Here is a 14,024-nt window from a genome sequence, read left to right on the forward strand (position 1 = left end):
CAGGGATCTCGCTTTCATCCCAGGGAAGCCAAAAGGCCCAACCAGCACCACAGCCAAAACCAAGGTCCGGATTCTGTTGCACCTCAACACTGACCCCTCTCCCTCACAGCTTGATGTTGAAAAGGTATCCGCAGCTTCTTTGAACTTGCTTGACACAATCACGTCTTGTTGGCTTGCAGAAGAGAATCCACTAGGTGGTCTTACAGACTTAAATGGAAGAGGTCTAAATCGGATGTGATGGATGGGCTCTAGATTTCTTTTCCTGTCACACAAAAACTACTCAAATAACTTCTACATTTGCCTAAGTCGGGTTTGAAAACTAACTTTTACTCCTTAGTGAAATTGGCACTTATCACCAGCATCAAGAAAAGGAACACATCTCTGAAAACTCTGATTGATTCATGCAAGGCTTGCTTCTATGAAAGTTTTTTGGTGGCAGTTACTTCGCCACATGGAGTGAGCTCCAGGCTCAAGTAACTGATCCGCCTTTGACAGGGTGGTTCTATGCACTTATCTAAGTTTCTTCCTAAGGTAGTGTCGAATTTCCATCTTAACCAGTCTACTGTCCTGCCTACATTCTTTCCCAGGCTTCATACCCACAAAGCTGAAATTTAACTGCACGTATTGGTTTAACAGAAAGCCTTGGTCTTATATTTGGTATGAACTAATGCCCTTAGAAAGTCCACTCAACTTTTTGTTAGTTTTGACCTAAATAGGTGGGGGCTGCTGCCAATAAATGCATTTCCTTTGCTGATGCCCAGGCAGCTTTGATGCTTAAGGGTTTGACGCCTAGACTACTGCAATTTGCATCTCGCTGGTCTCCTGCTCAGCCTTCTATCTCCTCTTCAATCTGTCCAAAACTCTGCTGCGCATCTTATATTCCACCAGAGTCGCTATACTCACGTTAGCCCTCTCCTCAAGTCGCTTCACTGGCTCCCTATCCGCTTCCGCATACAGTTCAAACTTCTCCTTTTGACCTACAAGTGCATCCACTCCGCAGCTCCTCAGTACCTTTCGCTCTCATCTCTCCCTACACTCCCCCCCCCCCCCCGTGAACTCAGTTCGCTGGGTAAATGTCTCCTGTCGTCCCCCTTCTCCCCCACTGCTAACTCCCGGCTCCGTTCCTTCTATCTCGCTGCTCCCTATGCCTGGAATAGACTCCCTGAGCCAGTACGTGAGGCTCAGTCTCTGGCTGTCTTCAAGTCTAGGCTTAAAGCCCACCTCTTTGCTACTGCTTTTGACTCCTAACCATGACTCTCTTACTCAACACCCTCATTTATCACCCCTACCACTGCAATTTCCCCACCCCTAGCTGTCTGTTCATCTGTCCAATTTAGATTGTAAGCTCTGTTGAGCAGGGACTGTCTTTTCATGTTAATTTGTACAGCGCTGCTTAAGTTTAGTAGCGCTATAGAAATGTTTAATAGTAGTAGTAGTAAGGGTCAGACCACAGTTCACGATGTCAGGGAATACGGTGGTGTTATAGTCCATCTGAAAGCAGATTCTATGGGGGGAAATGTAGAGTTGTGAACTGGACATGTGTTCATATTGTACACTCATGGCTCACTACTGTTTAGAAAATAATTTTGGATGACAAATGAGGACTTGTATCCTGCTGTCTACAGAAAACACCCACTACAGGTAACTTGATTTTTCCACCTAGGTATCACTTTGGGCTCACTCAGGAAAAAAAAAAAAAGATCAAAAACAAAAGTTCATAAATAATATTTTAGTGAATATTCACATGACCCTTAAGAGATACTGGCACCTGATTCATAGTTTAGAATTTTTAAGGAACAACAAATCACCATTCATTTACTAAAGGCAGAACAAGAAAATCATCCCGCACTTTCCTCAATCTTCATTTCCCCAATTGCAAAGGTCTAAAATACAAACTAATGCATGCGTCAACCTTTTCCTACTTGAGCACACAATTCTGGAACACGCTGCCGCGCAACTTAAAAACGATCTATGAACTAACTTCTGCAAACTACTGAAGACTCATCTCTTTAACAAGGCTTATAACAAAGACCAACAAATATGAACTCCTCTACATACATCCAGAATTGTCTTAGAACATTTGCTTGTTATACTAATATCAAACTTTATCACTATCCTTCTGTAATCCTAAATGCTTATTTCTTATAACCTCCACTATTCATGATGTATTGTAAGCCACATTAAGCCTGCAAAGAGGTGGGAAAATGTGGGATACAAATGCAATAAATAATAAAATATATTTTATTTCATAATCAGCTGAATTTGGTTTTGAGCCAGCAGTCTTACTTTTCCTTATTGTTTGGTGTGGTGCATTTGTCTCTGTGTTCTCGCCCTCACAGCTCCAAAAGCCTGGATAGTTTATGACAATATCCAGCGACTCCCAGAGAACAGCCTGCTATTCTACAGCAAGGGGATCAGTGCACTTCACTCCTGCCCCAACAGTACCTTCTAGCACAATCTGATTTCTTTGTTGGTCTAATTTAATCAGTATTAATTTATCTAATGAATATTTTTTGTAAAATAATATTACATGGCAACCATTATATAAAATGAAACAAGGAATTGTACTCACGACAGCAGGTGATGGGACATGAATACTGGGGACAGATCGAGGCCGCACGTGATTGGCTAAGTGACACAGAACCACGCCATCAGTGAGAGCTGCTCCAAGGTCATTGGGTAAAGACACTTTTAACCGCAACTCGATATTCTAGCCAAGAGAGTGAGAAAACGGGTCAAATACAGAAAAAGTGCAAAAGTGTAATGGGACTTCCTTAGAAAATCATTTTTCAATTTAACAAAACAAGCCTTTTCCTTCAAAATGCATTTGCTGCTAGGATTCCTTTTTATGCCAATTTGCAATCAACCTCTGCTGCTTAGGAAGTGACCTTTCTCTGTTTCAGAAGCAGGAAGAAAGTCAGTTTTAAGCAAAACTTCAAGTTATGGTGTATCCTCCACTGCTTCAGGTAGAAATTTAAGGTTACTTTACTTTAGGATGGCAGTAGCTTTTAAAGCATGAATAGAAATGAAGGGTATAATGTTTAAGCTCATCTTCCATTTCTCATGTGCTGGGTAAGAACACTACTGCCCATGTTTTTGTCCTTTCTGCTGGGATACTCTAGTATCAATCTCTCCTAATTGAAGGGTATACAAAAGCTTCACTTTTCCAGCAGCGACAATAGTCCTGTAATCTGAATGCTCCTAACCGTAGAGACATCAAAATCCTATGAAAAGTGAATACGTGCAGAAAGATGAATGCAGGATAAATAAAATATCACAGAAATACTTTAAGTGCAGCTAGTGAAGCACTAAAGGTCTGTCTTATTTCTTTAATTTTCTAGATGAGGTAGTGCAATTGCTGTGTTAGTTCACTTTAAGAGTTAATAATAAATACAACCAAAAAACAAAAAAAGATACTATTTTTATTGGACTGGCTTAATACATTTTTGACTGGCTTTTGAAGGCCAGAACCTTCTTTCCCTCGGGTCAGGACAGTATAAGCAAAAAATGACAATCACCACAATATACAACAAAAACAAAGGAAGTCTAAGACACCTTTACCTGGGTCTGAATACCAACTTACCTGTTAATTTATTTTCCTTGCATCCTACTAGACCAGTCCAGATGAATGGGTTTATGTCTCTCTGCCAGCAAAGGGTGGACATAGAGAACATACCTCATCATTATCTATAAGAGGCTGTGTTACTAGGAGACACCAGTAATTTGTCACATAGCCAGCAAGCGAAAAACACGAGAATTAAAAACATTACCCCCCCTCCCCTCTTCTTAAGAGACACCTCCCTGAGAAGGCTAAGGCAAACGCAGGAACAGTCAGCAGATATTTCCACCAACACAGAGGGAACGGAAACACAGACTAACACAAACACAACTCAGCCAATTAGAATATTCTTAGATGACAATACAGAAGATCAGTGACCAGCTTCCCCGAATGAGTTCTGGACTGGTCTAGCAGCACTCAAGGAAAGGAAACTAATCGGTACAGCTAAATTCTATAGTTTATTTTGACTTACTAGACTGCTCTAGCTGCTAGACTAATCCACACAAATGGGAAGTACCTAAAACATCATTAACAGTGAGGGTGGAAGGAAGCCTGGGCTGCCCTAAGAATTTCATCCCCAAAGGTAAACTTGTCTTTGGCGCAAACAACAAGCCTGTAATGCTTTGCAAACGAACGTAAAAAGGACCACTCTGGCGTGCTGGAGGTGATTCTGCTGAATCAGGCTTCCTGCCTTCTCTTACTGGTCACATACATCTCTTTAATGGTGGGTGCTGATTTCAGCTTATATTTGTTTCAGCATCTTCTCTATCAATCACCAGATGTTAGTCTCAGTATCTTGCACTACCCCTAGCTCACTCTTGTGTATCCTGGGGCGATGCGGATAGTTTCAGCAGCTGTCTGATTGCAAGAGCTCCAGCTACACACATCCAACCATCATTACTGGTAACCTGAAACCCCATTCTTTCTTAATCCTATTCCAATAATTGAAAAGTGGACTCAAAAGCAGGTGATGTAGTATATTAAAAAGTTCCCAACTGTCAACCTCCACTTCCTGGACCTTGTAGTCAAAAACTGAAAGGGGCCAAACTCTTCCTTTCAATTTGAACCCAATGTTTCTCCTGGCTGCTATCCCAATGGTCTTTCAAAGCTTTTAATATAGCCACCTTATATTACTGACATAAAGCGAATGCTACATACCTGTAGAAGGTATTCTCCGAGGACAGCAGGCTGATTGTTCTCACTGATGGGTTGACGTCCTCGGCAGCCCCCTCCATCGGAAAGTTTACTAGCAAAGGCCTTTGCTAGTCCTCGCGCGCCCATGCGCACTGCGCATGCGCAGCCGTCTTCCCGCCCGAAACCGGCTCGAGCCGGCCAGTCCAGTATGTAGCAAGACAATACACTCCAAGGGAAGACTCAACTCCAAAGGGGAGGCGGGCGGGTTGGTGAGAACAATCAGCCTGCTGTCCTCGGAGAATACCTTCTACAGGTATGTAGCATTCGCTTTCTCCGAGGACAAGCAGGCTGCTTGTTCTCACTGATGGGGTATCCCTAGCCCCCAGGCTCACTCAAAACAACAACCATGGTCAATTGGGCCTCGCAACGGCGAGGACATAACTGAGATTGACCTAAAAAATTTACCAACTAACTGAGAGTGTAGCCTGGAACAGAACAAACAGGGCCCTCGGGGGGTGGAGTTGGATCCTAAAGCCCAAACAGGTTCTGAAGAACTGACTGCCCGAACCGACTGTCGCGTCGGGTATCCTGCTGCAGGCAGTAATGAGATGTGAATGTGTGGACAGATGACCACGTCGCAGCTTTGCAAATTTCTTCAATGGAGGCTGACTTCAAGTGGGCTACCGACGCAGCCATGGCTCTAACATTATGAGCCGTGACATGACCCTCAAGAGCCAGCCCCGCCTGGGCGTAAGTGAAGGAAATGCAATCTGCTAGCCAATTGAATATGGTGCGTTTCCCTACAGCCACTCCCCTCCTATTGGGATCAAAAGAAACAAACAATTGGGCGGACTGTCTGTGGGGCTGTGTCCGCTCCAGATAGAAGGCCAATGCTCTCTTGCAGTCCAATGTGTGCAGCTGACGTTCAGCAGGGCAGGAATGAGGACGGGGAAAAAATGTTGGCAAGACAATTGACTGGTTCAGATGGAACTCCGACACGACCTTTGGCAGAAACTTAGGGTGAGTGCGGAGGACTACTCTGTTGTGATGAAATTTGGTGTAAGGAGCCTGGGCTACCAGGGCCTGAAGCTCACTGACTCTACGAGCCGAAGTAACTGCCACCAAGAAAATGACCTTCCAGGTCAAGTACTTCGGATGGCAGGAATTCAGTGGCTCAAAAGGAGGTTTCATCAGCTGGGTGAGAACGACATTGAGATCCCATGACACTGTAGGAGGCTTGACAGGGGGCTTTGACAAAAGCAAACCTCTCATGAAGCGAACAACTAAAGGCTGTCCTGAGATCGGCTTACCTTCCACTTGGTAATGGTATGCACTGATTGCACTAAGGTGAACCCTTACGGAGTTGGTCTTAAGACCAGACTCAGACAAGTGCAGAAGGTATTCAAGCAGGGTCTGTGTAGGACAAGAGCGAGGATCTAGGGCCTTGCTGTCACACCAGACGGCAAACCTCCTCCAATGAAAGAAGTAACTTCTCTTAGTGGAGTCTTTCCTGGAAGCAAGCAAGATGCGGGAGACACCCTCTGACAGACCCAAAGAGGCAAAGTCTACGCCCTCAACATCCAGGCCGTGAGAGCCAGAGACTGGAGGTTGGGATGCAGAAGAGCCCCTTCGTCCTGCGTGATGAGGGTCGGAAAACACTCCAATCTCCACGGTTCTTCGGAGGATAACTCCAGAAGAAGAGGGAACCAGATCTGACGCGGCCAAAAAGGAGCAATCAGAATCATGGTGCCTCGGTCTTGCTTGAGTTTCAACAAAGTCTTCCCCACCAGAGGGATGGGAGGATAAGCATACAGCAGGCCCTCCCCCCAATCCAGGAGGAAGGCATCCGATGCCAGTCTGCCGTGGGCCTGAAGCCTGGAACAGAACTGAGGGACTTTGTGGTTCACTCGAGATGCGAAGAGATCTACCAAGGGGGTGCCCCACACCTGGAAGATCTGTCGTACCACACGGGAATTGAGCGACCACTCGTGAGGTTGCATAATCCTGCTCAACTTGTCGGCCAGACTGTTGTTTACGCCTGCCAGATATGTGGCTTGGAGCACCATGCCGTGTCGGCGAGCCCAGAGCCACATGCTGACGGCTTCCTGACACAGGGGGCGAGATCCGGTGCCCCCCTGCTTGTTGACATAGTACATGGCAACCTGGTTGTCTGTCTGAATTTGGATAATTTGGTGGGACAGCCGATCTCTGAAAGCCTTCAGAGCGTTCCAGATCGCTCGTAACTCCAGAAGATTGATCTGCAGATCGCGTTCCTGGAGGGACCAGCTTCCTTGGGTGTGAAGCCCATCGACATGAGCTCCCCATCCCAGGAGGGACGCATCCGTGGTCAGCACTTTTTGTGGCTGAGGAATTTGGAAGGGACGTCCCAGAGTCAAATTGGAGCAAATCGTCCACCAATACAGGGATTTGAGAAAACTCGTGGACAGGTGGATCACGTCCTCTAGACCCCCAGCGGCCTGATACCACTGGGAGGCTAGGGTCCATTGAGCAGATCTCATGTGAAGGCGGGCCATGGGAGTCACATGGACTGTGGAGGCCATGTGGCCCAGCAATCTCAACATCTGCCGAGCCGTGATCTGCTGGGACGCTCGCACCCGCGAGACGAGGGACAACAAGTTGTTGGCTCTCGTCTCTGGGAGATAGGCGCGAGCCGTCCGAGAATCCAGCAGAGCTCCTATGAATTCGAGTCTCTGCATTTGAAGAAGATGGGACTTTGGATAATTTATCACAAACCCCAGTAGCTCCAGTAGGCGAATAGTCATCTGCATGGACTGCAGGGCTCCTGCCTCGGATGTGTTCTTCACCAGCCAATCGTCGAGATATGGGAACACGTGCACCCCCAGCCTGCGAAGTGCCGCTGCTACCACAGCTAGGCACTTTGTGAACACCCTGGGCGCAGAGGCGAGCCCAAAGGGTAGCACACAGTACTGGAAGTGGCGTGTGCCCAGCTGAAATCGCAGATACTGTCTGTGAGCTGGCAGTATCGGGATGTGAGTGTAGGCATCCAAGTCCAGAGAGCATAGCCAATCGTTTTGCTGAATCATGGGGAGAAGGGTGCCCAGGGAAAGCATCCTGAACTTTTCTTTTACGAGATATTTGTTCAGGGCCCTTAGGTCTAGGATGGGACGCATCCCCCCTGTTTTCTTTTCCACAAGGAAGTACCTGGAATAGAATCCCAGCCCTTCTTGCCCGGATGGCACGGGCTCGACTGCATTGGCGCTGAGAAGGGGCGGAGAGTTCCTCTGCAAGTACCTGCTTGTGCTGGAAGCTGTAAGACTGAGCTCCCGGTGGACAATTTGGAGGTTTTGATGCCAAATTGAGGGTGTATCCTTGCTGGACTATTTGCAGAACCCACTGATCGGAGGTTATGAGAGGCCACCTTTGGTGAAAAGCTTTCAACCTCCCCCCGACCGGCAGGTCGCCCGGCACTGACACTTGGATGTCGGCTATGCTCTGCTGGAGCCAGTCAAAAGCTCGCCCCTTGCTTTTGCTGGGGAGCCGCGGGGCCTTGCTGAGGCGCGCGCTGCTGACGAGAGCGAGCGCGCTGGGGCTTAGCCTGGGCCGCAGGCTGTCGGGAAGGAGGATTGTACCTACGCTTACCAGAAGCATAGGGAGCAGTCTTCCTTCCCCCGAAAAATCTTCTACCTGTAGAGGTAGAGGCTGAAGGCTGCCGGCGGGCGAATTTGTCGAATGCGGTGTCCCGCTGGTGGAGAGACTCTACCACCTGTTCAACTTTTTCACCAAAAATGTTGTCCGCACGGCAAGGCGAGTCCGCAATCCGCTGCTGGAGTCTATTCTCCAGGTCGGCGGCACGCAGCCATGAGAGCCTGCGCATCACCACACCTTGAGCAGCGGCCCTGGACGCAACATCAAAAGTGTCATAGACTCCTCTGGCCAGGAATTTTCTGCACGCCTTCAGCTGCCTGACCACCTCCTGAAAAGGCTTGGCTTGCTCAGGGGGAAGAGCATCAACCAAGCCCGCCAACTGCCGCACATTGTTCCGCATGTGTATGCTCGTGTAGAGCTGGTAAGACTGGATCTTGGACACGAGCATAGAGGAATGGTAGGCCTTCCTCCCAAAGGAGTCTAAGGTTCTAGCGTCCTTGCCCGGGGGCGCCGAAGCATGTTCCCTAGAACTCTTAGCCTTCTTTAGGGCCAGATCCACAACTCCAGAGTCGTGAGGCAACTGGGTGCGCATCAGCTCTGGGTCCCCATGGATCCGGTACTGGGACTCGATCTTCTTGGGGATGTGGGGATTAGTTAAAGGTTTTGTCCAGTTCGCAAGCAATGTCTTCTTTAGGACATGGTGCAAGGGAACAGTGGACGCTTCCTTAGGTGGAGAAGGATAGTCCAGGAGCTCAAACATTTCAGCCCTGGGCTCGTCCTCCACAACCACCGGGAAGGGGATGGCCGTAGACATCTCCCGGACAAAGGAAGCAAAAGACAGACTCTCGGGAGGAGAAAGCTGTCTCTCAGGAGAGGGAGTGGGATCAGAGGGAAGACCCTCAGACTCCTCGTCAGAGAAATATCTGGGATCTTCCTCTTCCTCCCACGAGGCCTCACCCTCGGTGTCAGACACAAGTTCACGAACCTGTGTCTGCAACCTCGCCCTGCTCGACTCGGTGGAACCCCGTCCACGGTGGGGGCGTCGAGAGGTAGACTCCCTCGCCCGCATCGGCGAAGCTCCCTCCGCCGACGTAGTCAGGGAGCCTTCCTGGGAGGTGGCCGCGGTCGGTACCCTCAACCTGGGCGATGGGCCAGCCGGCGCCACGCTCGACGGTACCGGCGGCGCAAGCACCGCCGGTACCGGAGGGGTAGGGCGCAACAGCTCTCCCAGAATCTCTGGGAGAACGGCCCGGAGGCTCTCGTTCAGAGTGGCTGCAGAAAAAGGCTGAGAGGTCGATGCAGGCGTCGACGTCAGAACCTGTTCCGGGCGAGGAGGCTGTTCCGGGCTGTCCAGAGTGGAGTGCATCGACACCTCTTGAACAGAGGGTGAGCGGTCCTCTCGGTGCCGATGCCTGCTGGGTGCCGAATCCCTCGGCGACCCAGAGCTCTCGGTGCCGACACGGGGAGGGGACCGGTGTCGATGCTTCTTCGACTTCTTCCGAAGCATGTCACCGGAGCTCCCCGGCACCGACGAGGAGGACGTAGAATCCATCCGTCGCTTCCTCGGGGCCGAGACCGAAGAGGGTCGATCCCGGGGGGGCTGTACCGCAGGAGCCCTCAGGGTAGGAGGAGACCCACCCGAAGGCTCACCGCCACCAGCAGGGGAATGGACAGCCCTCACCTGCACTCCTGACGATGCACCTCCGTCCGACGACATCAGCAGACGAAGTCTCGGTACCACCGACGTCGATGCAGTCGCCCGATGCCTCGGCGCCGATGCAGAGGTCCGATGCCTCGATGCAGTCGATGGAGCGGCAGCCAAGGAAGATGGTCCGGACGCTGACGACGTCGATGCACTCGATGCCTCCGGTGCCGATGTCGACGAAGAGCCCGAGAACAAAACGTTCCACTGGGCTAATCTCGCTACCTGAGTCCGCCTTTGTAACAGGGAACACAGACTGCAGTTCTGAGGGCGGTGCTGGGCCCCTAGACACTGAAGACACGCAGAGTGCCTATCAGTGAGCGAGATTACCCGGGCGCACTGGGTGCACTTCTTGAAGCCGCTGGAAGGCTTCGATGTCATGGGCGGAAAAATCACGCCAGCGAAATCAAAAGCCGAAATGGCGAAAATTGAAGCACCAAATTTAAGGGGAGAAAAAATCTCGACCGAGGCCAAACTAGGCCTACCCCGACAACGAAAGAAAACTTACGGGGCAAAAGCTGAGAAATTACGGGAAGGGCAGAAAACCCGAAAGGGTCTTCCGGAACACTTCCGGAGCGCTTCCCGAACTTTTTGTAACGAAAAAGAAGAAAAAACACGTCGAAAAGGACGCGCGAGGTCGACTCTCTGGGGCACGAACGGCGTAACACGACCGTACCGAGCGCGGACGAAAGAAGACTGGCCGGCTCGAGCCGGTTTCGGGCGGGAAGACGGCTGCGCATGCGCAGTGCGCATGGGCGCGCGAGGACTAGCAAAGGCCTTTGCTAGTAAACTTTCCGATGGAGGGGGCTGCCGAGGACGTCAACCCATCAGTGAGAACAAGCAGCCTGCTTGTCCTCGGAGAAACTGGGTAGCCCGCTCCTTTCTCCGCTGTCAATTTAGGTCATGTCAAATTGATCTTAGGACATTTCAGATAAAGATCCTCGACATCTTATCTGAAGAAGTCAAACGGAGGACCATCATTTTCACTACTGCAATCTTCCCCTGGCACCAGGCATCTAATTGTTTCGTAAGTAATTTCACCATTGGGGAATAGTTTAAAGAGGTCACAGAGCTTATCTGAAAGTCATATATCCAAGTATTGGAACCCTTGTGCAATTTTGGTTGGAATATCTGATCCCCTAAGATTAATTAACATAGCTTCTAATTTATCTTTATTCATTTTATAACCAGAATATTTTGCATAGGTATCAGTTTCTTCAATCAAAGAGGATAGGGAATCTTTAGGGTTCTGCACAAAAAACATGTTATCTGCATAAAGCAGTACTTTGTGTTCTTCCCCTCCAATCTGAATACGGGTATGGTGAAAAAAGTGAGAGGCTATGTAAGGAGAAAGCTTCTGACAACACCCCATAATTTTGCTATTAAGACGAGTATAGTGAAGCGACCCATTTCCCCCCAAAACTCTAAACAGAAATGGCCACTATACATTATCAAAGGCTTTTTCTGCATCAGCTGCTACTCACATTGCTTTTATATGTCTCCTTTGAATATAAATTAACCCTGCCGCCCTCTGGACATTGGTTGCTGATAACCTGCCTTTGACAAAACCCATCTGGGCATCCCAATAGCAGATGAAATTTAATGTAGACAAATGCAAAGTGATGCATGTTAGGAAGAACAATCCGAATCATAGTTATCTGATACTAGGGTCCACCTTAGGAGTCAGCACTCAAGAAAAAGACCTAGGTGTCATCGTAGACAATACACTGAACTTTTCTGCCCAGTGTGTGGCAGTGGCAGCCAAAAAAGCAAACTACGCTAGGAATAATTAGGAGAGGGATGCAAAACAAGACCAAAAATATTACAATGCTTCTGTATTGCTCCATGGCAGTACCTCACCTTGAGTTCAATTCTGGTCGCCGTATCTCAAATAAAATATAGTGGAATTAGAAAAGGTTCAAAGAGTGACCAAAAAGAGAAAGGATAGAACTGCTCCCATATGAGGAAAGGCTGAAGAGGTTAGGGCTCTTCAGCTTGGAAAACAGCTGAGTGGTGTGGAATAGGTGGAGGTGAATCGATTTTTCACTCCAGGGGAGACAAGTCTGGATACTGGTGCCCTGGGAGCCCTTGACCAGGGGAAATGGCCTCAAGCTGCTGCCCTGGAAGTAAATCTGAGGACTGCTTGATCTGCAGACCCAAAACAGGCCCAAGCAGCTCAGTACTGCTTCACCAGTATAATGTGTGCCAACATCTCCTAGAAACAGAGAATACTGGTGAGTCGCCTCTTACTGGCAGTGATGATGTCATTGCAAGGCTGTTGCTTTGGAGAAGACATGCTGTTATATCTTAGTGATGAATCCTGACTACACAGCATTTTGGTTTTCTTGCTCCTGACGCAGCCCTAGAGTAGGCCAAAACGTGGCCATGTTGGGCATTGGTTTGTTCAGCTTTTAAGTGCTGTAGTTAAGAATAAATGATATATTTTTCTTGAATTATCGGCTCATATCATTTGTGATGGGAGAAGCTGGGTAGTGAGTTTGTGTACCACGAGGATGGAATGAACATGAAAGTGTAGCACAAATAGAATGGTTGAGAAGCACTGACATAACATATATACTTCATTTATTTATAGGAAACGAACAGGTAACATTCACTAGGGGAAGGGCATTAATAATTAGAACTGAATGAGGATGTTGACATAAATAAACCAGACCTTTCGCAGCTGCTCTGTCAACTCCATGTCTTCCACCTCTTCCTCTTCCTGTTGCTTGCAGATCCGATGGGTTCTGCAGTCTATGGGGGTTACAAGAAGGCGCAAACATGAAGGATGGTTTTTCTGGATCATTCTGGATCAACTCTCCTCCAAGGAAATAGGTGGACTAGCAATTTGGGGGGATTTGAGCTTAAGTAGCACCAATCTGTGACCCTGATCATACATAATACAGGAGTAAATATAGAATAAAAGCAATCAAAAGAAAATGTAGACAATGCCTTTCTAATGATACAAACAACTTATTATTTGTAAAATTTATTGATACAACTATATAATTTGCCAATTGAACCCGTGTTGCGGGAACATAACCTAGTGTTAAATAATCATAAAACAAGACCATAATATATTTCTGACAGGAAGTGAGCTCATTTTGGAGACAGGTAGTTGGAGATGTAGGGGTTCAGAACACCAGTGAAGGTAACTGAGCACCTGAAACCAATGAGCAGTTTGATGGTTTAATTTGACTCATTTTCTGCTTAGCCAGTAAACTAAGACAGATTACAATGCCAGCAAAAAATAAGCTCAAAACAGTTTAATAAATAAAATCATCATAAAAAATATAAAGGATCAATAAGTACAATCCAACAATAGTACCAATAAAAACAAATCCATTGTAATAATACAAAACTAATATTCTGTTAACAGCTCAATATTCAGCTGGCAGCAGTCGGCACGTCTTGAAATGCCAACCATTGCTGGCTAAATCTGGCCATGATATTCAGTGTCTTTGGTACAGTGAGGAGTCCTCTCCAATTAGCTATCTAGCCACTAGCACTGAATATCGTCAGTGTCCCCATATAACTCCCAGCACCAACTGGCGAGTGCCATGTGGGTCAGAGCCAATATTCGGGGGCACCATCCAGTTATGTGTTGCTGAATATTGGCTCCTGAGCTGCCCATTGCAATTTAATGGGGCAGGAACTTCTCCTGCCCAGTTAAATCACTTTGAACAATCTACCCCCATGTTTTCAATTTCTGCCTAAAAGTCCAATAGTTTGACTCCAATTTCATATCCAGACAGAGAAGTCCAAACTGAAGTCCTTCCTTGGGTCAGTCCCTTTTGCCAAAAAAGAAGGCAAAAAGAATTAGGCAAAAGTAACCACAGATCTCTCAAAGGAACATATTTCTTATTGCAAGATGCTTAGAGTTGGGTGCCCTTCATTGGTTTCAAATCATTGAAGTTAAAAAAAAAAAATTCTCTCTTAGACTGGTAGCCAAAGCTAAGTTAGAAGTAAAGGGGTGGCCCTTTCCCACCATTTACTGTACTC

At 47.7% G+C, this 14,024-nt stretch overlaps 1 protein-coding gene across 6 annotated transcripts in view; it reads right to left on the reverse strand.

The window, feature by feature from the left end:
• LRCH3 (leucine rich repeats and calponin homology domain containing 3) overlaps positions 1-14,024 on the reverse strand; it is a 148,829-nt gene that overhangs the window by 35,187 nt on the left and 99,618 nt on the right. For all 6 annotated transcript variants that reach the window (XM_030215867.1, XM_030215869.1, XM_030215868.1 and 3 more), the window contains 2 exons: positions 12,697-12,776; positions 2,573-2,710 (listed from right to left, as the gene is read on the reverse strand). In XM_030215867.1, coding sequence (XP_030071727.1) covers positions 2,573-2,710; positions 12,697-12,776 — 218 coding nt within the window. The remainder of the gene's footprint in view (positions 1-2,572; positions 2,711-12,696; positions 12,777-14,024) is intronic.

The sequence above is a fragment of the Microcaecilia unicolor genome, chromosome 10, assembly GCF_901765095.1.
Source record: "Microcaecilia unicolor chromosome 10, aMicUni1.1, whole genome shotgun sequence".
Lineage (NCBI taxonomy): Eukaryota > Metazoa > Chordata > Amphibia > Gymnophiona > Siphonopidae > Microcaecilia > Microcaecilia unicolor.